General features: G+C 38.3%; 2 protein-coding genes across 3 annotated transcripts in view; one reads left to right on the plus strand and one right to left on the minus strand.

Annotated features, from left to right (window-relative positions):
- Window positions 1–4,582, plus strand: part of tmem8b (transmembrane protein 8B) — a 123,866-nt gene extending 119,284 nt beyond the window's left edge. Inside the window, exon 13 of one of the 2 annotated variants that reach the window (XM_026931052.3) lies at window positions 2,360–4,568. In XM_026931052.3, the coding sequence (XP_026786853.1) occupies window positions 2,360–2,695 (336 nt within the window). In that variant the 3' untranslated portion in view covers window positions 2,696–4,568. Of the gene's footprint in view, window positions 1–2,359 lie in introns of both variants that reach the window. The other variant, XM_026931053.3, reaches the window with a different exon arrangement.
- A 3,348-nt stretch (window positions 4,583–7,930) lies between these two features.
- Window positions 7,931–20,299, minus strand: si:ch73-337l15.2 (glutathione hydrolase 6). Its single transcript, XM_026931108.3, has 4 exons — window positions 20,060–20,299; window positions 15,166–15,464; window positions 14,942–15,055; window positions 7,931–13,285 (listed from the first exon to the last, which is right to left on the minus strand). Exons 1-4 carry the CDS (start codon window positions 20,173–20,175, stop codon window positions 12,015–12,017), a joined length of 1,800 nt encoding a protein of 599 aa, XP_026786909.3. The 5' UTR covers window positions 20,176–20,299; the 3' UTR covers window positions 7,931–12,014.
- Window positions 20,300–25,091: the final 4,792 nt, after the last annotated feature.

Genomic DNA, 25,091 nt, shown 5'->3' on the forward strand with positions numbered 1-25,091 from the left:
CACTGCAATGTCAGATGGTTAAGGATAAATGAGCAAGGCTGGAGAATCTTCTTGAACAAGACAGAAAAAGGCTGAACATCGTGTAGTAGCTGTGTGGGTGTGGAAATAAAGGAGAAAGGTGAAGAGCAGCTGTGAAGTCTTCTGAAATTCCACCAACAACCTATTTTCCATAGAAAATATATAATGGCTCCAAAAGTTCATCTGTATTTTACTGACAGAAAAGACATACTTGATTAAATGGCTTATTTATAAGAGTACGATGGAAGGTTACGCTATAGTGTTGAGACTATTGTGAAAGTCCAAAAAACATGTTTCCTGGCTTTTGAAATGATCCAGGTAAAGTAATAATTCAAGGTTGTTTACAGACAAGCCAGTGAAATGCAGGGTTATACACACTTGTAGAGTATCTTGGACCCTCCTCTATACACAACATTTTAAACTCCTTGATATTCATTGATATTTTGTGCGTATGGAATTTCCTGTTCAATTCAAACCACAGGTTTTAAATGGGGCTCAAATGCAATGGGGAGACTGAGATGGTCATCACTTTGGTGTCCATCAATCATTTCATTCACCTGTGTATTTGGTGTTTTTTTTTTTTTAAATCATTCTGAAAAACATTTATGGCCAAGTCTTAACCTCATTGCAGAGGCAACCTAGTTTTGTGCTGCAATATTCTGGTACTTTGTTCATAAATGCCATCAATCTTCACAAAATCATTGTGAACCACCAGCCACAAAACAACACATCAGTGATCCACCATAATATTTTACAGAGGGATATTAGGTGCTTTTCTTTATATACCCACAACCCACAATTGAATTTTCTTTTATCTCAAGAAGAACATCTTTTCTCCTTCCGTTACAAACAATTTCTTGTTATTGAGGTGCCATCTTATAGTTAATTTTGAAATATTTGGATAAATTGAAGAATCAGCTAAACTGTGCAATTATGAAATTGCTTCTGTATTTTTAAGAGCATTGTTTAGTTTGTGCAGGTCAACAATCATCTGGCTTTTGGTTTTCACCATGCTGATTGAGGAGAAATGAGACTTTATATCTGTACAGCTACACATACAGTACACGCTCTGAGGAAATATGTACAATGAATTTTTTCATTTGTTTAAATGACTGATTTTTTTTTGTCTCACTCATCTAATTGTATGAGTGGAAAACTTGAATGATTGTGTATTATAAATATATTATACATTCCTTTTTGTCCATTCTTTAGAAAAGTGACAATATTTCTGGAGTTGACTGAAACATACTCAGAGATGACCTGTGTGACTTCTCAACAACTTCCTCCACCTGTTCATGAATTTTTAACTTAGGACAAATCACTGGTTGGCACTGAAGGAGGTAGCAAACATGAAGTAGTGAAGAGTGTAAATGGAACAAAATACTCCAGAGGATAGAAAAACGTATTATTCTATTTACTGTGCTTTCTGAGAGTAACTACCTCGGTGTGTTCAGAGTGTTTGTCTCGGCTATATACCTGTCAAAGCCAGCACAACAAAAGAGATCTGGAAAGTGCTCTCTGCAAAGTAGAGCTGTGTCTTATCTCTCCAGCTTCAAATGTTACATTAGCATTGCAAAGGGGTCAAACCAGACGCATGGTTGGTACTCCAGCGATAGGGCCGGGGAAAGAATGGTACTAAATCTGAGAAGCCGTCAGTCTGAAAAGGTATCGTTTTTATGATTGCATTTACAAGCCAGCCTGATGCGGTGAGTGCTCTCGTGAAAAGTGGTCCATGCTGAAGTACTTGCATTACTGATAATGGCGTCAATGAAAGTCTGAGTGGAATATGAAATAATGGAGCGTGTGGTGTCGAGGGAGGGGGTGTGTATGTGTGTGTGTGTGTGAGACTGGGGCTTAGTCTAGCCTCATACTCTTCATAAATATCAGGTTCTTTTCAGGTTGAAACACCTAATTTTATGTCTAGCGACTTGACTATATACATTTTACTGTGACTTTGCATAATCTGCAAGGGGAGCCCAGAAAATCGACTTAAGCGGCGCAACCCCTCTCTGAATACAAGTAACTTTCCTCACATAAATACTGACATAACTTTTGGACTTAAGTCGCTGTCAAAATACAAATCTTGCAAATAATAACTGTAACTGGAGGTTATATCGATAGCATTGAATTATCCAGACTGAATTATAAGGCCGCCATTATGCAAATACCATTTTGAATGAATCATTATTAGGTGCTGTTTATGCCATAATTTATCATTTACTGTTCAGACACACTGAAAATGCTCTCACATTCATTCAGTCCACTTCTGACCTCATAATTACACATTGTTGTGCTGATTCGGTTATTCATCTGTATATGCGTGTGCATTTTTTTTTTTCAGACCGTTCGTACCATCCGGCGGCGTCGCTGCTACCCTCCGACATGGAAACGCTGGATCTTCTTCCTCCTCCCAGGCACCTCCATTGCTACTTCAGCCGTGGCGCTCTATGCCTTCGTGGAGACTGAAGAGAACTACTTCTACATCCACAGCATCTGGCACATGCTGATTGCCGGCAGTGTGGGCTTCCTGTTGCCGCCCCGTGCCAAGCCCGACGCCAAGGTGACGCCAATGAGGCGCCAGCGCGGATGCGGTTACCAGCTCTGCGTCAACGAGCACGAGGAGATGGGCCTCGTCGACCCGGCCATCATCACCATCAACAGTATCTGCACCAGCTGATGACGCCTTTGGAATTTAAAAAAAAAAAAGGAAAACAAAGCCAGAGAACTCATCACACTGTAAATAAAATCTGAGAGGACACATATAAACAGTTTTGTTGTTTTTACTTGCCATTTTTTTTGTTGATATCCGGAAATTCTACAGTGATGTGTTGCACTGATGTTAGTGAACACGGTATGTAATGAAATCAGACTACTCACATACACTTGAAGTTTTTTTTATTATTATTTTTGGTGGTTAATTGATGCTTGGATTTCTGCTATATTTGCCATTTTGCATTCTTGGTATGTCCAGATGGATTGCAGTGGTTACAGTGTTGCACTGCTGTTTGTGAACATGGTACTGTTTTAAAGATGAACATTGCTGCTGCTATAACGGTGACTGTAAAAATGTGTCATGTAATTATTTATTGCTGTCTGAAATCTGAAAAGACCAAAAGTACTACTGGGGTGATATTACAGAAGCTAAATAGTAGAAGTATTTATGAAGGAACAGATTTTGTTTCCTGTTTTCTTTTTTCTTTCATCACTAAACTTGCACTGAGACACAAAAATGTGATACAGTACATTTTTTTATATATACTGTATAAGTATGTAATAGGTAAGTGTCACCATTGTAAAGATATAGTCGTTTTTTGGTGGAATATCTGACTGTACTATGGATTGCATTTTATTAACTATTGATTGTTAATCGAAAAGTGGCCAAGAATTTGTTTTTTTTTTTTTTTGCTAAAAAAAAGAAAAAAAAAAGAAAAATAAGAAACCTCCAATAAATAACCTCAATTTCCTGTTGTAAGTACCTGGTGAGGAATTGGGTCAGAGAAGATCATTATTAACCGATAAAACAAATAAACATTTTATTTTTTTCTGTACTAAAGAGGCTCGTATGTCTTTTCCTGAAGGGTTTAATAAATGAGCTGTTTGTCGGGAACATGGTATGCCCTATTTCAGTTCTTAATGGATGCTCGTGGCCTGGCATAATGTGCCAGTCTATTGTGGATATGTGAAGCTGCTGCCGGAGGCCTCTCAGAAGAGGTATAAATGAATAAATTATATATCATCGGTCCTAGCGGAGACTCTGTGTGGCTGTGTGGCAGCAGGAAGTCTCCACATGGCCAGGATGTCATTACAATGACAACAATGATGCTTTGAGTGCATTGCTTTCCTTCCAGCATTCCACAACAGATAAGAGCAGTGCGAGCTTTATCTCTGAACAACAATGTCTTAACGCTGTGCTGCTTTTACAACAGTTTCGAACAGGGTAAACACTTTAGGGTCTTTTTCTCAGCACTCACTCAGTGAAGAGAACTTAAAAAGAGTGAACGAATCACAAATTAAGCCACTTGTTAATTCAATTAGCGCAACAGGGTTTTTGTGACCTATTTTTAATTAAGGCGTTAACATGTGGTTTATTTTTGAAATCAAGTTCCAGGGCCTTAATTCATTACCAGTAATATACATTCCCTAAGGGACCATATGTCATGTATGAGTACTCAGTGTTCAATTATCTTTAGGGCTGCGTGGAAAAAACACAACACTTGTTCCTACTTAGTTACTAAGCAGCTGTATGTACTACATGGGTTTGTAGATCAGGATGACTTAGAGATAAAACTGCTGTACATGTAGAATAACTGCTTCATCCTGGTCAGGGTTGCCGAGTATATTATACAGGTGTCAAATAATAGCAGAAGCCTGACTTTGCTTGAAATAATCTCAGGCCAACAATAAATCTCATACCAATTTCCTTCTCCACTACCTGTTCACTACGGTCCTTTTACATGTACTGAAAAGCCTCGCTAATAGATGAAAGAAGCAACGGAAATTAAGCAAAGACAAATGATCATGGATGACAGTGTAGCATATTTCAAAGCTCCCCTGCTAAGAGGAATGACTGACAAGTGGAGAACAGAAACAAGCATCTAACCAGATGCTTATGTTTATGAACAGCCATGTCAATAAATTACTCTCTAGCACATTTGCTAGAGGCACTGCATATCCTCTGATGATGAACTACTAATCTGCAGTGATTCAAATAAGACACTGCCAAATCTATAAGCCTGCTGTTTTTATGAGATGTCTATACTACATTCTCAGAGACTGGATGCTGCAGTTGCCAAAATTAAGGATGCTCTAAATTATTTAATATTAAATTCAGATTAACATTTCATTTTCCCCCAATTTGGTCATTACTAATCCCTACCCACTAGCTATCTCGACTTCATCACATAACATTTACATCTCAGCCACTGCGTCTTATCGTACTGCTGCAAATTCCAACCCATTTCCATAAGGATGACCTCCCAGAGACACACAATAGGCTAGTGTCAGTCTAATCATCAGGGGAGAGAAGACTGCCATCATTCCCAGAAGACTGCCATTAGACTCCCAGCTCTACATGACTGTGGCATCTTCAGGGATGCCACAGTCATGTAGGGCTGGGAGTCTAATGGCAATCTTCTGTGAATGATGGCAGTAGCAGTGGTTGAAATAATCAGTGGTTGCAGTGGTGCAACAGAAAAGCGCTTGACGTACGATCTCCCAATGATATGTCAAGCGCTTTTCTGTTGCACTACTCAGGAGTCCTAATATTACAAATATGAACATGCAGTTAGAAGCACTGGAGAGAGAAGTGAAAAATCAAAACAGTATTAATAATGCTACTTCACACCTACATTAGCCATAACAAGATAAAGATTTATATTATTCTGAAAGCCATTAGCTGTTATAAAGCCATTAGCTGTATTCTTTTGTTAATTTTGATGTCAAGTTGATATAACAATTCAATTTTATTTGTATGGCCTTTTATCAATAGACATTGTCACTAAATAGCTTCACAGGAATCCAGATGTAGATTTAGATCCCTAACGAGCAACTCAGAGTTGACTGCATTAAAAAAAGAAAAACAACCCTTCCTAAGATTACCTCCTCTTAGGAAGAACCCTAGGAGAAACCAGACCCAAAGTGAACCCCCTTCTCCTGGGTGAAACCAGAAATCATTACTCTGCTACACTTGTATACTATAAAGTCAAACAGTACTAAGTGTGTTGAAAGGATGTTGAGCATCAAAGTCTTTATGATTACAGCAGCAGTTCTTAGGCACAAGCCTACAGTATCCAGGTAAAGCAAGGGTCAGTCTTGGATGGTTTTTGGGAAGTGCAATGTTAAGAGTATCCATGCAGTGGGACCATCCAAGTGCACAACATTCACAAGTGCAGAACTTCCTAGCAGAATTAGTACCAAAATGAATCAATCAGTTCAGGAGGGTGAGAGGAGTCAAGTTTGTATGATGAGAGTTTCCAGCAGAAATTGTAGTCAAACATCAGGATAACACCATTTGTACTTATCTTCTGGTATGTCACACTCACACACTCACATAAGGGTGAAGTTAATTAGAAGATGTCACAAAAGACTGCAAAAGACGCACTGTGGTGCCTCCTGAACGTGGCACTTGGTGGTGGAATGAAATGAAAACCTGCTGTATGACACTGTTACTGTACGTAGCTGACACAGTGACATCACACTTTAAAACAAGTTACTGGCTGTATGTTTTCTCTGTCCTTTAATTAAAAGTGAGCTTCTTTCACACCTTCATGACAGGTATGTTTTCCCTGACCATTTTCCCTGACCGTAAATTAGAATGAGTTTAGTTCTGATGTTTTTCGTGTCACATTACCGTTAGGTGACTCTGAAACACCAGAAATACACTGAGCTAGAGGGATCCTGAAAAATGAAAAGCATTCAGCCTATCATTTGGAGACTGTGAGGTTGAATCCTGATGATGCCACAGCAATCCATTTCCGGGAGCCGAGGGAGCAAAATTGGCTGTGCTCTCTGGGTAGGAAGGATGGCATATTCTCCCCTGTCAATCACAGTGACACTAGCCAATCACAGGTGCCAGTGAGCTCGTGTATGTGGAAGAGGATAAATAGTGCTTAGCTCTGAGTGTGTTATGCTTCCCTGTGATGCAGCATGAGCAACAGCTTGAAAAGATGTGGTTGCCTGGCTTCTAGTTAGTCTTCACCCTCCCCGGTTGGTAGCTGTCGAATGGCAGGGAGAGCTGGCTGGTGGGTGGGAATTGGCAGGTGACCAGATTGGGGAGAAATAAAAGTCAGCCCAGACATTGTTAAGTATAATAATCGATGCCATAGCTTCATAGCAAATTTGACACAAGAAGTGTTTATGAAAGCAGAGTCCTAAAGGAACGAGCATTTTTAAATGTATCATGCATCACGATACCATATCATAACACTGTCCTTACACAGGTGCATAATCGTAAAATGTGCATTTATGATCAAAATGAATGGGGTGATAGTATAGATTATCAGCTGGCTAACTGATTACTGGTTAATGTTTTTTTTAATCCTAAATACTGGAAAAAAAATCATTTATTGTGTTTAATCCTTCCAGTTTAGGAGCATACATATTGTGTCTAATTTGTCAAAAGAAAAAAAAAAATCTATAAATGTCCTAAACAGGTCTCCACTAGAGTTTTAGCCTAGTTCTGAAGTAAAAGGTACACTATATGGCCAAAGATATGTGGACACCTGAGCATTACACTCATCTGTGCTTGTTGTCCCCCCTTTGGTGCTCTAATAACCTTCACTTTTCTGGAAAGGCTTTCCACTGGATTTTGGAATATGGCTGTGGGGATTTGCAGCCACAAGAGCTTTAGTGAGGTCGGGCTCTAACGTTGAGCGAGGAGGCCTTGTACGTAGACAGCATACCAATTCATCCCAAAGGTGATCAGTGGGGTTGAGGTCAGGGCTCTGTGCAGGCCACTCGAGCTCTTCCACACCAACCTTGGCAAACCTCACTTTGTGCACAGCAGCACTGTCATGCTGGAACAGGTTTGGGCTCGACCCCTTCACTCAGTGAAAAGAAATCAAACACGTTCTAGACAGTTGTGTGCTTCCAACTTTGTGGCAGCGCTTTGGGGAAGAGTCACATATGGGTGTGATGGTCAGGTGTCCACATACTTTTGGCCATATAGTGTATAGTGTAAACCAAAATAATTATCTATAATGAACAAACTAAATTCAAGATTATACAGTATAGTAAATAGTGTATATTTAAAAAATAATAATAATAAATAAAGAAACCACTTTTCAGCTTTAAAGAAATATCATGATTTATCATTCACACAATTTTTGAGAGGAGAAATAGAGCTACAAGTTTGAAACTTCTCATCAACACCAATAAGACAAACACCAGAGTGGAAATTATGAATGAATAAAAATCTGAATAAAAGCAATAAAAGCTGAAATTCTGCTCTCATATAGGATTAAACATAAATGGCAGATAGAACCTTGCAATGCTTAGGTCATGATTTGTCATGCAAGGTTTTTTAACATGCAAAAAAAAAACAAGACTTTCATTAATATTTTATTAATATTTGCACTTAACACCTATTGTTTAGGGCTTTAAAAAAACTGGTGCTTTATGTCACTGATATTTCTTGCTCTAACTTCCTTTAATGTTTTAGATAATCCAGGTCTGGCCCTTGTACACTGTTGCTCTCAAATACTTGACTGAGGCTTAAAAATCATATGTTGTTTTATTATTATCGTATATTCATTATGTAGCATTCATGACCTGCGTGACAGCACCTTAGTGGGAGAGCGAGCCGGCGGCAGCCGACCTTCCACAGAGACGGAGATGAAGGCAACATTTTAATTCAAACATGATCTTAATATTCACGGACTCACTGCCTCTCAGAATGAATATTACCGCACCATGGGAGATCAGAAGAGCAATTCACTGAGATGAACAACCCAGGCTAACCTACAGCTCACAGACACAGAGGAAGAAAAAGAGAATAGGAAAATAACTCATATAGATCATCATAAAAAGTGAAAATAATTTACAATGTTAATTTTATAGAAGTTAATCATGCAGGAAAAAACACGTAATGAGGTTGTTCATAATATGGTTGTTAAAGTACAATCAAATGTGTTATAACAAGCCTACAAAGATACTTCAGCATTGCTCTAATCAGATTATCATAAGTACAGTTGTATGATCATGAAACCTGTACACATGTGAGTGCTTTATTACGTTTTACTACTCCGAACTTTTCTTAGTTGAACCAGCTGACAGGAGTTACACCCTAAAACTAGGACTTCAAGCACGCATGGTGCATCCCGAAGCCAAACATCCTGAGCCCTGGTGTATTCTGTCCCACTGCTTTTGTGCAAAAGAGGAGAGGAACGACACATTACAGTGTCAGAAGGATGAAAGTGGTCAGAGGGATGAAAATCAAAGCCGACAGTAGAAGCCAACAAAGACAGACCACATCTTTTACAATCAGAGGAAAGAAAAAGTTTCTGCTTCCACAGCAATAATGGAAGCAATTTTTTCCATCAGAGAGGACCCGCTCACCTGCAGCGTGAAAAATCAAGATTTATCAAAGGGGGATGGGGAACGCAGATAACCCCTAAGGCAGCACTCTGATAAGAGATGTGTGAAGCAAGGCATCAATATACACGCCTTAGCACGCATTCATCTAAATTAATGTAACAAGCCTGCAGCTCTCCGGAGGTAGGAAGATAATGTTGTCTATCTGCAGATAGACCGGATTTGCATAGCAGAGAGCGCATGAGGAGCAAAACTAATAGCTTTCACGTTTATAATCTACACTTAATACAAAACTCACCTGCAGAAATATCTGTCCTACGGTGACCTTTGGTAATAACACAAGTGAGGCGTTGTTACAAATTGCTGAAATGAGCATATATTTAGGTTATCCAAATGAAGATAACATCAGCTCTCAGTTGGGGTGGATGAACACTTTTTTAAATCCCATATCTCTAACAATTTAGTCATAGCCAAATTCTACCCAGTAGCTAGTTCTCTGCTATCACACAACAGCTACCAAACCGTGTAGAGCAAAGGCTAATCCTAGCCTCAGATACTCTGACCATGGAGTCTCTAATACATGGGTGTCAAACTCATTTTAGGTAAAGTGCACTCTAATGTCAAATCGGCCCGATACACACATCAACAACTCCTCTTAAGTGTGTTAATGTATCAGCATTTATCTGAAAGGTAGACTCTGAATGCATGGATTAACCACAAAACAATGAACAGACTGCAATTCATTATACATAAAAGAATCATGGTCTGGAAATTCAAGTTCATAAAGTCACTGAACTTTTTCACTCCTAGAAATGAATTGGACTTAATCGGAATTAAAAAAAACAAAAAAACGTAAAAGTTGTACTTGCATAACTATTCTCCCCTAAAGTCGTTCTTTTAGAAAGAGCTGGATACAACATCCATTTTAGCTTGTTAATAAAGAATTACATATCATTACCACATGGTGTCAGTAGCTGAGTTAATGACCTGAGTTTATTGCTCTCTTTTTTCCCTCAAGTGGCTCTTTTTTCCAATCTTTCAATTCAATTATGGTCCATAAGACAATTTTAATTTAGAAGACGGATTTTAAAGTCTTTTGGTGGGCCTGATCAGAACCTTAACTGGGTTGGATCTGGCCCTCAGGCCATATGTTTGACACCCCTGCTCTAATACGTCTTGTACACTTAGCTCGACACAATTGGATTGCATGATATTCTTTGTATTCTCTGTACTTCTGTGCAACAATTAATGGGAGAATAAACTTAGATTCAGTTTTAGATTTGGATTTTAATATGACACAACGAGCATTTCAGTGCATGATATAGACACAGGACACAAACTAATCATGTCATAACATCTTGAAGGGTTATTAAACAGTTTGTTTAAAGAAGTTAGAGTCAAGTAAATGAAATATCCTCAACGGGATATAGGGCATATCTGTGGTCGTTTGTCATTCAAATGGCTTCTTTCTGTGAAACCAGCTGCTTCTTGAACACATTTAGTCTGGCTTGTATGTGCTTAATCCAAGATATGTCAAGCCATCACGTCTTTTTGAACTGCTGGTCATGCTCGGATGGAAGCACTAACTGCCCTCTTCTGTATGCATGAATTCATAGATATCTTGCTTTGCTTAACAGATGCTGATGATTTCACCACATGGGGGAGAAATACCATTTTCCCACCTAAAGAGCGGGGCCAGTTATGCACTACTGGGCATGAGGGATAGATATCTATGCTATTCCAGGATTCAAAATATGATAAGGTAAACACTGTTGCACTACTTTGGAGCTCTGCGTCATTAAAATGCATTATTAAATCCATCACTATCATATTTACAAGGACTACAATGTTGTACTATGTACTATTAATTGTAATTGTAATTGTAGTTGCCATCAAGCATAATGGGAGCAAAATTAATTAATTCAAAATGAACAAACACTATTTAAACCTAATACAAACCACATGTGTAAAAATGTGTCCTCCAATAACCTTTGGTAACAGATCACTGAAATATACACAGATTAAATTGATGAACAATCCATTTCTCTGATTAGTCCAGATATCTGCATTTCTTTGTTGTGGAAGAATGAAGTATTATTAAATGCATCTACATCACAATGTTGGATGGCTAAAGTGAGTAAAGTCTGTTTCACACACTGTGCAATTTCAGCAGTCTTTTAAGATTTTTACTTTCTGTACAAAATAATACCGAATTCTATAACAGACTGTGAGATAATGTGTTCTCCATTTCAGTTTACAGGATGAAGATTCTCTAAATATAGACCTGAGATGACTACTTTGTGCTTACATAATCAATCAGTGCAGAAAATGGGGTCACATAAACGGAAACATTCTTCAACGTGAGCTTGAGATGTCCATTAGCATATTTCGCTTATGTTATATACGGCGCCATTACTGTATTTGTAGCCATACAAAGAGTTTTGCATAATCCTATGCCATCTTCCTATTTGTGGCTTTTAGATGAGCGCTGTAGCAGTAGTCACACTCTGAGATTTTAATCAAATAATGACACTACCAGAATTTTGTAGTTGACTGTCTTTGCTTGCAATGGCATTAAATCTGCTATAGGTGAACACGTGATATTATGCTTTCTAAAATCGCCAATCTTAACCCACAACCAAATAATTATTTTATGATGTGTGATTTTTGTCTGAGACAGCAAAATTGTACAGTGCAAATTCAAATAAAAGGAGCTTCCTTCAGTAGCCATTAGTATGACTGCATGATACACAAAATTCAATGTTCTCTTATTCACCTTTGGCACTTAATGCAAAAAAACTCCCGTAAAAAATATTTCTCCTCTGATGAACTTTGAGAACACCATGACTGGCGAACTGATGGACTAAAATGACTGACTGATTAGACTCAAGTCATTTTCTCTCGTCAAGGAAAGTTCTAAAGTGCACCTGCACCATAAAAAATGGACTGCAAAGACATATAAACTGTCAGTAGCCATTAATATGAGCATTAGCAGCGGGGGCTCCATATGCGCTAACGTGGTCTGCGTGTAACCGCAGTAGCATGGATAGAGAATGATCCGAGCACTCGTCCACCTCCTGGAGCTCACGTCCTACGTCAGAGAACAGCTTATAGAAGTCTGTGTCATTTAAGGTGGCAGACAGACAATAAGTCGAAGACATTCCCGGCTCTAGATGGAGGAGAGGGCTACTAATCGTCTCTTTAGAAGACATTCCTAAGTCAATCCTGTTGTGCAAAAGAACAGCAGCATTAAATAAAGCTGAAAGCCCTCCAGTAACGGCGACAACTTCTACTTCATTTTCTTCTTCGTTGTCTTCTGTATCATCATGAGAAGCATCGTTTTCATTGAGTCTCAGAACCAGTGGAATGTTGAAGTAAGGGAAGTTTGAGATGTTTGCGCTGAAGCTGTTAAGGAGAATACCACTGGACGGCAAAAATCGCCCGGATCCCCACGTACTGTTGAGTGAGGCTGACATAATGACAAAATTACCATATTTATCCAGCACAGCAATGTGACTGTTTTGAGTATTAAGAGAAAATGTGTCTATGAGGCCTGGGTACTCGGCTAAGGCTGAATCATTCCGAACTTGAATCAAGTTTAAGAGAGCACTGTAGGCGGCAGAGGTCCTGTTAAAATCTGCACCATTCCGAAAGGAGAGGCTTTGCTGCCTGACTTGCTCTAATATATTAGATAGCATCTGCCCTGAGAAAGGCAAACCAGCTGAAAGGACAGAATATTTCTCTCCCTCGATGATAAGAGAGTCATTGATTTCTCCATGGCTGTGCTGAATGGCGGCTAAGAAGGCTGGCCTCTCGCTCAGGGAGAGGTCTTTGGACAATTTCACGGCCAGCGTTTCTAGGAAATTGTTCTCATTCAGGCTAGCGCTCTGCAAAAGCTCTGACAGATTCTGATTTTTGACGATCGCTCCCACCGATTTCATGCGGCCACTCTCATCACAGAACAGATCACACAGCTTGGAAACGGGTATTTCCTCCTTATAGCTTTCCAATGCCCTGCCGAGGACATCATCTATGAGGAACCCTTCCTGCGCTAACGTTATGGCCTCTTTGAAAAGTCGGCTCCATTCAGATCGTCCCCACTGAGAGTGGAGTTCTTGGATACCTTGCAGAATAGATGGAACTCCAAAAGTAGTTGATGACATTTGGGGTGCAGTGGAACGTATGGTCTTGAGTGAGCCTGATGTGTTGTTGTACAGGACGGCTGAGAATATACCACCTTAAAAAAGCCACACAAATATTGATATTGATTACTGGTTAATCAGTTTCAGAGGTTATAAAAAGTAAAACAAAGTACTACTAATCAAATGTACCAAGGTTATTTGTGATTGTGTCCTCTCAGTCAAGGTTGACCCTTCTAAGACTCATTACATGGGAACCATTAATTATCATACTAACTGAATAATCAATAATAATTATGCTTGAGAAAGCCACTTACAGCCCCTTATTAACCTCCTGAAAGGTCAAATTACAGGTCCAACTGCTAATGTGAATTGAAATAATGCATGTACCTATGTAAAATGTTCAAATATTTATATCTTATTTAAATTAGGCTTTTTACTTTAATAGACTATTGTGAACTTGTCCTACTTTTTTGGACTATTGCGGATGTTCTTCAGAATTATTGCCACCGTTCAAGAAAATGAGCAAAAATTCATATCTAAAAAGAATAACATGCAGTAAAGTAAGTGATATTTTGAGCTCCAGGGCCAAAATACAGGGCCATTGTATGATTTTTTTAAAAACATGTTTAAAAACAGACTTGGTCTCACTCCTCCATTCTGAAACTTTTAAGCTCTTGTATATTCCCAAGTTTCCAATCTGCATGTGGAGTTCTTGCTTCAGTTCAGACCACAGGACTTCAGTAGGGTTCCAATCTGGAGACTGGGATGGTCTTTGCCAAACATTGATTTTGTGTTTCTTTAACTATTTATGTGTTGATTTGGAAATAAGTCTAGCTCATCATCTTGTTGTAAGCCTCTATTTATCTATGGCCAAGTCTGAAGCTCCTGGCAGACACAACCATCCTGGAATTCATGATGCCATCATCAGCCATCACTCTGAACCAACAAGGCATCAATGATTCACCATCATATTTAACAGTGGATATCAGATGCTTTCCTTTTATGTAGCCCCTTTTTGTTGCAATTTTGTTGCCAAACATTCTGACACTGTGCATGACCATAAAGTATGAATCTGGTCTCATCTGACCACAACACATGACTACCAATTGTAGTTCTAATGATAAAGTTCAGGTGTTGTATGTGTGAGACGCTCTCAGGAACGGCTCCTTTCTTGCAACGATTGTTGTTATGAAAGCAGCGTTTAACAGTTGAACAACAAGAATAAACTAGATCATTTTCCCTCCTTCACCATTCTCCACTGTGTGGGAGGACACAAGGCATTTATTTAAAATATTCTTTAAGCGTGTCAATCATTTGTGTTAGAACAAAAAAAAATTGTTTCTCCTTTTGTATGTGTTTTTCCAAAATAATTTTTTGCTCATTTTTATGACAGGTGCCAATAATTCTGGAGGGCACTGTAAATAAATGCTGCATACAAGATTCAGATTCATTATGAGCTTGCCCATTTCCATGTTTTAGATCCAAATATCACCCCAGACAGAAAATACATCCACTTGGCAAATGTCTAGTCATACTGCCTCCCACAAAATTGCCCCAGCATTGGATAGGACCAAATGTCTAGTTCATATAAATTTAAAATTCAATGCTCCAAATGTTCAAGTAAAATATATTAGACCATACATTGGAAACCTATTGCGAATTCAGGCATTACTACTACTACTACTACATTATTACTAAATATCATTACATTATTTGATTTGTAGACGTTAAATTAAAGCTATTTTCCTAACCTACTCCAGCTGTGTGTGGGTGGACGACTCCCAAGCAGAGCAGAGAAGCGATAGCTGCATCCACCACGTTTCCTCCCTCCTGGAGAAGCGTCTTACCGATGCTGGAACAGTTAGCTGCACATAGCAACAACACCACTACCTCGTTAAAACAGTGAGAAGCTAAACCATCTGAAAATGTTTTTTGAATGGCACTGGGGTTGAGATGAAAATAAAAAAATGCAAACCTGAGGCTGTCAGAACAACTGCATGGTGGTACAGTGCAGTGTGCTCATGGTGGTGGGGATCTTCTCCATCTTCGTCTTCATCATCTTCATCCATGGTGGTGTGGTGATGATGGTCGTCATGTTCCTTTGAAATATTCGTGATGTTGGTTCCGGCATTGTGAAAGCCTTCAGCATCAGGCCACCATTTATACCACTGAAGAAGCACAAACACCAAGATGATACCCAGCAGAACCAGAGCCACTGATAAGCGGAAACACGTGAGTCTCTTTTCTGCCTTTCCCTGCAGTCTATCCGCAGGCCTGGAGGAATAGGAGGTATAATTAGTAAGGAATAATACATGATGAACCATGCTGTTATAAGAAAATAACACACACTGGTTTGGTGTGACACGTTATCACTACGAAGTGGATTATAACAGTGATTTGCCAACAAATACAACTTTTAATTAATGAATGACACACAACACTTTTTAATTATTTGTAGTTACATTTAACATTATGGAACGTCTATGAGACAAGTTAGTTCTTCTTATCGCTTATGTTATAGAAACTATAAAAAGTTGGTTCAAAGTGGTGACACCTTCCACAAATGTTATATAATGTTTCCTAACAGAAAGTTTCACAAGATAAACCATTGTAGTTTTTCTTTGTTAAACAACAATAATCTTTTTTTTTAATAAAAAAATCTGTTTATTATTAGCTTTAGACTATGTGAAGTGTCTACTGCACAAGTCCCTGCGTATATAGGAAAGATAATGTATTAGAACTAGCGTGGCATTTATGTTATGTTACTTATGAACTATTGTCAGAGCTGTGTTGTTGTAGAGAATGAACGCTTGAGTAATGCTCTTCTGACTCAAGAATGCAACTGTGCTGTGTTATAATGTCAGACAGTGAAGAAGGAAAAGACAACCTTCTGGAGAGAGGTCTGGAGAGATGAAAATTCACACTTGAATGAAACATTAGGTTTTGCGAGTTTTCGAAATTCACAAGGATAATTCACAAGAGACGCATTCCAAAGAGCGCTAGCCAAACCGAATCAGTCATAGGTTAGAACCACAAACTGCACATTACTTTGATAAATAGTGTAACACAACCACCTGCGGTACAGACTGTTTACCAATCAGGCTTAGCTGGTTAAACAGAATAGAATAGAATAGAATAGAGTAGTTTATTGATCCCCAAGAGGAAATTGTCACAACACCCATAATACAAGAGCAACAGGGAAGACTAAGACTTAACAGTTCACAAGACTTTAAAAGTACAATAAACTCACTGTATACCACAAATAAGAAGGAAAAAATATTCATAGAAATAGCTCTCCAAGTTATTTACAGACTAAAATTCCTGTACAGATTAACTGTATGAAATATTGCAGGTTTAAAACTGTACATTAGACATTTGTGATGAGCAGTTGTGGTAGTGTGTGTATACAAAAGTACAGTAGACATAAGAAAAGTTGTAAATAAATTGGCAGTGTATGTGTAAGAATGTGCCGTGACCCTATGTAAATACTCAGTCTACGAATCCCTTATCATATCAAATAGACATGGCCACCGGCTACGTCTTAGAACACCATTGTAAAAGGTGTGCCAAAATACAATACACCACAGGCTCTCATGTATCATCCATCATAATGTATCATCTACTACCCAGAGATCAAGAGGCTGAATCCTGAAGATGGCACAGCCATCTGCGGCTGGGAGTCCAAGAGAGCAAACCAGGCTGTGCTCTCTCTCCCCTGTCAATGAGAGTGATGCTAGACAATCGTGGGTTTCTGTGAGCTCATGTATACAGAACAGGGCAGTTAGCACTTCAAACACATTCAACTATCCTGGGATGTTGCATTAGCAGCATTTCAAAAAGATGCAGCAGCTTTTGATACCTTTCAGCAGAAGCCTTTACCCTCTCTGATTGGCAGCCTTTGTGTGATAGGGGAGAACTGGCTTAACTGGAAAAAAATCTGAGTCCAAAATCCAGAAAACTAGTGCATTATATATACAGAAAGGATTACTGTAAGTGCTATAGGTAGTGCACTATACTGACGAGATTTCAAATGTAGGCATGGAGAGACTAGGTAATGTAACCCCTTAACTGCTGCTTTACACTGCCTCAGCCAAATATACAACATTGTAGGTGATTTTTAGCTATTTTGCACAGTTTTATATGCAACAAAATGTGTGCAATAAACTAAATCATCTGCAGGATATCACTCTGCTTCTCTAGAATTCACTGCTGTAATGTCACCAAGAACATATGACAAGGTCGAAGAATCTCAGTGAATAGCCCTTCACTTTAATCCACTCAGCTACCTTGCATTCTCTGAAGGATTCACATGAATTCTCCATGCTACCTTAATCTTTTAGAGAAAAAATATCTTTTATTCTAAAAGAAAAGGGTTGCTACGTGTATTAATGCTATTTCAGAGTGAGAACGAAGTCGAAATGTAAGCTTTACTGCAAAATGCTAATAAATCAGAAAAAATAAATAAATAAAAAGATTTCAGTAATGAAAACTGTAACTACTTCTGACCAAATCTTATAGCATTATTCAGTTTAGAAAAAAATCTTATATGGGGTTGGTGGGATTGGAAATATATTTATTCAGACACTAATAAAAGTAATAAATCCATCATTAAAACATTATAGGCTATTTATCATTTTGCACCAACATGCCATGTAAAAAGTAGTATATTACACTAGTTCACTGAGAGGATATGACAGGTTTTCAGTGAATTATTCAGAAGGATTATTTAGTAGGGTCAATTATTTAGTGGGGTACCTACATTCATAAGCCTTTATAAAGCATAGCTGAAGATTTTATATACAAAAGATTTATCCCACAAATCATTAATTAACATTAGTAATGTTATGTAGAATGAATTCGCAGAATCCTATATATCCGTATGGATACTGTTCAACATTGTTATTACACATTTTTATCCTTATCTTCCATGTTATCAGTCTTTGCTTAGAGCCTATCCATTCCATTCTCATTCATTCCGCTGACATATGAGCTTCTTAAATAAGTAAAGGGGTAGAGGCTATACATAGTGCTTCCTAATACTGTTTTGAATGCGTAATTATCTCTTTAGTTTCGATGACATGTGAATCATTCATTCCATTGGGATATTGCCTTCTTAAATAAGTGATGTTGTATTAGTATGGTGTTTAACAGTTTTAAACCGTTTTAAATTTATTATGTAGATTCAGTAAATATACTTGGATACATGAATACATGATTTTTCCCAATCTCAAAGATGTACTCTTAGTAACAACAAACTAATAACATGATAGATGAGGACTAAAAGTTTCACATGCAACAACCTTGAACCTTGAATTGAAGCCTCTTCTCTTGTTCATGCATACTAGATAAAAACATACTAAATAAGTCTGAAGTCAAGTTACACAGGCTTTACTGTCATATCTTTCATCACAGATACACTGTATGCATTTACACTTTCCCTTTCTTTTTTGAAATGTTATTAACTTTACGCTATGTGGCCAAAAGCTTCCCATTACAAAACTATGGATATTAAAAGTCAGTGGATCCCCTCTTTGCTGCTATAACAGCCTCCACATTTCTGGGAAGGCTTTCCACTACATTTGGGAGCATGGCTGTGGGGATTTGCGCTCATTCATCCATAAGAGCATTAGTAAGCACAGAAGTTCATCATTTAACGGGTTCAGTGGGGTTGAGGTCACGGCTCTGTACAGGCCACTCGAGTTCTTCCACTCCAACGTTGGCAAACCATGACTACATGGACCTTCTTTGTACACAGCTGCACTGTCCTGCTGGAACAGGTTTGGGCTTCTTAGCTCCAGTGAAGGGAAACTGTAATGCTCCAGCATACAGAGACATCCTATACAATTGTGTACTTCCAACTACGTGGCAACAGTTTGGGTGTGAGGGTCAGGTGTCCACATACATTTGGCCATATAGTGTAATTCCAATATTTATTTGCCATAAAACAAGATCTTGGTGGCTGCTGAACATTTTTTAATACCCAATTTGGTGTATAAAAAAGGCAAATCTGGCAAGTGTGTCAATAACAGTCCTGTCTGCTGCACCTCCTCCACTGAAAATATTCATATAGTGAGCATGGGGCAGCGTGATTCTTGCCCCAATGGGCTTCTAGTAGCTCTTGTTGCCCCGATTGCACAACATCTAGAAAGGCAACCAAATCGATGGAACCTCAATCAGCCTATATCTGTCAAATAACAACATTTTTTAAATAATTGGTCACTCAAAAGACATAAGTGAGTAAAAATGTATGGAGTTGTGAATGAGGACTTAATGAAGATTAACATTTGTTGACTCTGTCCCACTTGCCCCTATGAGCAAGCCACTACGTCCAGTATTAATCCTCCAATATTGCTTTATAATAGATTTATGGAATGCTTATGAATGTTTTATGAAGTCATCACATAGACCAAAGTGTTAGCAGTTAAATAGCAGATAAACTGACCTTTGATTGGCATGTTTAACAGTAGATCAATAGTAGATCACTTTTTATTATTATTATTATTATTGTTCTTGATTCTAGGGAATTCTGGAACCAGGGTTTGTGAAAGCAGTTATGCAAAATCTTTCCACTTACGAGCTCTGACTCTGTGTCTGTCATGAGTTGATTAAGGTTTTGAGTCTCTGGTTATAAGGCTGCTGTGTGAAACGCCATTCAAACAGAATTGGATTCAATCATCAGTGAACACGGCGACTTATTACTGCTGGAGCGGCTGAGCAGCTCAGAGCCTACATTCCCTTAAGCAATGTAACTATTAGGTTACACAGTGAGGGTAGGTAATAAAATTATGCCGATAGTGAACATTACAGCACTGTGAGCTTAATAACTGCATAAAACACAACGCTGGCTTGTTTCATTTCTCCTCACTTACAGCTTTAAGTAGACTGTCACTTGTTCTTCATCGCTGTCCTCGTTTACTCGCTCGCTTTCTATTTCATCATGAATATCTGTGGCTAGCTTCGTGTACCGAACATCACCTTGCACCATTTTAGCTCCAACATTAACACTGCGACACACAGGCCTGCTCGAATATGTGACATGCGCTTGGGAAAGTCGTGGTTTCCTTTTGTTTTGAAAGTAAATTTCTTAGTGTCCTATTTCCGGTTTGACCTGCCACTCCTCCTGTCCGGAACGCACCTGCGCTCAGTTGATAAACAGGAGCAACCAGTGTGACCGCCGTATGCAAATGAGGCTCATGAATATTCCAAACGCGCGCAACCCATTGGCGAGATTAGAGTCTTGCTTATTTCCTATTCATTTATTCATTTCCTGTTATCAGAAGCATGCTGTCTTTGTCCTATATTGTTTTAAGACAAAATGTTCCAGGTTTGTTTCTTTTTTTTTCGTTATCCTAACCTGGTGTATGAAGCTAGACATCTAATGGCAATACAATGGAGTTGTATATTCAACTTAAAAGTCAGTAGGAAGCTGACTTGCTAGAGTAAACATGACCACGCCCCCTAAAACATGCATTTTAACAGACACTGTAAACCTATCACAGGTAAATGTCTCCCTATTTCTAAGGATTTAAGGTTGGTACATAACACCCTTAATCAGAAATCCAGCATAGGTTTTGTGGGATAAAAAGATTCCACAAAAAGACCCAAACTGGGGGCATTTGTCTCCCAGTGATATTACATTTTAAACATAGGTAAACATGGGTCATGGCCAAGATTTTCAAATCTCAAGTAAATCTTCAACTGAAACATTTTTTGGCCAGTAACAACATCTTAAGTGAAATACAGAGTGGTTTCAGAGTAGGTCATAGTTCTATATCTGCAGCTTTGTTGATAACAAATGATATCATCGATCATGAACGCCTTGGATACAAAACAGCACTGAACAACACTTGATTCAACCTGTTTAATCAGTTGAGCTTGGCTTTTAATAGACTCAGGTGTGGCTTCTGCTTGGTTGGAATGAAAACCTGCACCCACACCGGCCCTTTCCGGATAAGATTGGACACCCCTGGTCCAAGACATTGGATTCTGTTGCCCATAAGATGCTGTTAGGTAGACTTTGTGATATTTGTGATATCAAAGCTGTAGGGTGGTTTAAGAACTACCTTGCAGATAGAAAGATAGAACTCAATGTGTATGTGTGTGTGTATATGGATATAAGTCTTTTGGATATCAAGTCTTATGGAAATCTCTAAGGGAGTCCCCCAAGGTTCAATTCTAGCCCCTGTTTTGTTTTCTATTTTTATGTAGGATATGAATACAGCTAAAGTACATCTTTCTGCTGATGTACATCTATACTGTGATTTACTCAGTTGCCTCTTCTCTGATTCAGGCTGTTGATGAGCTCCAGATTAGTTTTCAAACACTGCAAGTTTCATTATATGAGCTTAAGTTGGTACTTAATGCTAAGAAATCTAAATTTGACTGAAATTCAAACTGAACTGAATTTGAATGATCTTTTCTAAAGATCTCACTCCAAGATCTCAGATATTGTAGGTGTTCATACTTTAGGAGGGGAATCAATTGAAAAAGTATCATCGTATAAGTACTTGGGTATTTGGTTGGATGATAGGCTTTCTTTTAAAGTGCATATTGCACATTAAATGAAGAAGCTGAAGGTTAGGTTGGGATTTTACTATCAATAGAGGGCATGTTTTAATTTATCAGTCAGGAAAATGCTTGTTCAGGCTACATTTTTAAGCATTCTTTATTATGGAGGTATTATTTATATGCATGCTGCTTCCTCTATACTTTGCCGTCTAGACTCTTGTATCATAGCTCTTTACATTTTATAAATAATTCGTTGTCTGATACACATCATTGTGTTCTTTATGATTTGGTCTCTTGGCCTTTAATGAGACAGCAACATTGGTATATGTTTATTTATAAAGCTATACTGGGAAAACTCCCTTCTTATTTGTGTAATCTAATGATTTATGTAAATTATGATTCTCGCTCTTCTAGATGGTTGCTCTAAAGGGTACCCAGGATTTGTAAAGAACTTGGAAGAAAGGCTTTTGCTTATTGTGTGCCCTGGTCATGGAATAATCTTCAGAATACATTACGGCTTAATCATTTTGTTACAATGGGAGAGTTTAAAGGTCTGATAAAAAATTGTGTAATCGCTATTCATAAGCCGGATTTTGTATTATGTGTTTTGTATTTTTTTTGTCTGTATTTTTGTATGTTTTACTGTGTGTTTTACTGTGTGTTACTCTGGAATGGCATGCCTTCTTGGCCAGGTCTCAGTCGAAAAAGAGATTTAATCTCAAGGGACTACTTGGTTAAATAAAGGTTAAATTAAATAAATAGATAAATAACATTAATAAAAGACTAGAGCACTTAAAAAAACAGCAGTTTGCCTGTCCCAGCCAACTATATCTACACTTTATCTTTGAAATACAATTATTAAAATATTTTTATTTTTGCATTAATGTGTGAATGCATTTAGCATCTCCTTCTTGAAACATCTTTTTCCATGAGCCATTCATTATAGGTTATGAAAAATGTACATTTTATTTGTACATTCACTTAACCTTGTTACCTGAACACATTCACTCCTATGAAATATTTGAAATATTACACAGGAAGCTGCTGCATCATCCAAATTTCCTGATGATCACAGGAAGAGGAAAAGTTATCTCATCCTTTTTCCTTTATCTTCAATGATATTGTGATATTGAATGGCAAGATCACTTTGAAAGTACAACCTTGTTACCCAAATTATAGATTAAAAGAAATTATTAATTTAAAAATACATTTTTTAAATCATTACAATGTGCTTAATGTCCCCATGCTCTCAGCATGGATGCCAAACACTGTTAATTTTGTGTATTTCTTAATTAATTCTAGGCTAAAAAACTCATCACTGTGTTACTTATTTAAGAGCAAAATGCTGCCATTGTGACAAGAAAAAATGAAATATTGCATGAGATGAATTAACATGTTTTTAAATGGATAAAATCAAAACAGAGTTTTCTTTGATTCTTTGTGGGAAAAAAAAATATTACATTTTTTACAACTTAGAAAGGCTAAAAGGCACCATAATCATGAAATCACCCAAGAATGAGAAGTGTCTGCTTATAATCAAGAGCTCAGGTAACACTAGATCTTCACAATTTATCACAAGGCCTTCAAAGAAGCACGAGAGATGACTGTGACAGGACCCAGTAAACCAATTTCAATATCCCGGTGACCTGAGAAGGTGAAAGTGTGATAAGACTTTCAAAGAAGCCTATGATTCCACATCTTCATTTTCAAGGGCTCAGTGGCTGCTTGCTTTATTTATTTTTTGACATTTGCAGGGAGATTTTCAGGCTTGGTGAACGTATTTGAATGTAAAGTCCGCACTGTGACACCAGGAGGGCAGACGCACATCAAAGTGGTGATGTGAGATGGAGGCCGAGATTGAACATCTTAACCACAGTGACTGTGAAATGTCATTCACATGACTGTGTGTGTGTGTGTGTGTGTGTGTGTAAAGCTTGTGTTGTCTTGGAATCTGTTTCAACATTTATTCTAGATGTGACCTGGAAGGTCAATGCTGAAAGGTCTGCTTCTGAATGTCACTGCGTTTTAGGAATGCAATGGAAAATAGGTTTTTGCCAAGAGAATTTCACCTTGATTGTCTTTTCTTTTTTTTTCTAGGAGTATGTACACATGTATAATTTTGAGAGTTTTTGAGGAATTTATGTCAACCTGGAAGTATGTCTTAGCTGATATTTCTAAACATAAAAATGGTGCAAGTTTGCCATTAAGTGAAAAATGTAAGGAATGAAGTGTTACTTAAGGGACTGAATGGAATCTCAAATTTATAATGAGTTTCTCAAGAATCTCACAGCCCTCGAAGCCTGGAGTATTTTCAAAAATTAAGCTGCAAGTTAAACATTCATCACGCTTCACAGTGGCTGACACTGTAGCATTTATATGTCTTCATAAAATTTCATTCAAGTGGAACATTATTGAAATGCCTTTGATTGGTGTTGTTTTACTGTGAATGCAGATTATTTTAAAGGTAGACAAGATTTTCCCTCTTTTATTCATATTTTTCAAAGTATCTCAATGCAGGTAGGTATAAACCTTTAACACAGTGTTACTGATACTAAAGACCACTGTAGCATGTCATACCTTGGGCTTTATCTGTGGTCAAAAGCCTGGTGGTGTGTGTTTGCCACAGTTTCCTGTCTTATAATAATGCAAACAAAGGTACTGAGCTTCACTAGCGCCTCCTTGTGGAGATTTTTTCAGCTTGCAAAACGAGAGAGAGAGTGAGTGAGTGAGTGAGTAAGAGTGTGAGAGAGTGAGTGAAAGTGTGAGTGAGCGATTGAGAGTGTGAGTGAGTGCATGAGTGAGTGAGAGAGTGAGTGTGTGTGTGAGTGAAAGAATGAGTGAGTGAGTGAGTGAGAGCATGTGTGAATGATTGTGTGAGTGACTGAGTGAGTGAGAGTGTGAATGAGTGAGTGAGAGTGAGTGTGAGTGAGTGCATGAGTGAGTGAGTGTGTGTGAGTGTGTGTGAGTGAGTGAGTGAGAGCATGTGTGAATGATTGCGTGAGTGACTGAGTGAGTGAGAGTGTGAGAGTGTGAATGAGTGAGAGTGAGTAAGAGTGTGAGTGAGTGAATGAATGAGTGAGTGAGAGTGAGTAAGCATGTGAGTGAGAGAGTGTGTCAGTGACGGAGTGAGCACGTGAGTTAGGGAGTGAGTGAGGGTGTGAGAGAGTGAGTGAGAGCATGAGTGAATGAGTGTGTGAGAGTCTAAGTGAATGAGTGAGTGAGTGAGTGAGAGCATGTGTGAGTTAGTGAGTGTGTGAGTGAGTGAGAGTATGAGTGAGTGAGAGCGTGTGTACATGTGTGAGTGAGGGTGTGAGTGAGTGAGTAAGAGTGAGTGAGTGAATGAGAACATGTGTAAGTGAGTGAGTGTTTGATTGAGTAAGTGTATGAATGAGT

The sequence above is a fragment of the Pangasianodon hypophthalmus genome, chromosome 24 (genome assembly GCF_027358585.1).
Source record: "Pangasianodon hypophthalmus isolate fPanHyp1 chromosome 24, fPanHyp1.pri, whole genome shotgun sequence".
Lineage (NCBI taxonomy): Eukaryota > Metazoa > Chordata > Actinopteri > Siluriformes > Pangasiidae > Pangasianodon > Pangasianodon hypophthalmus.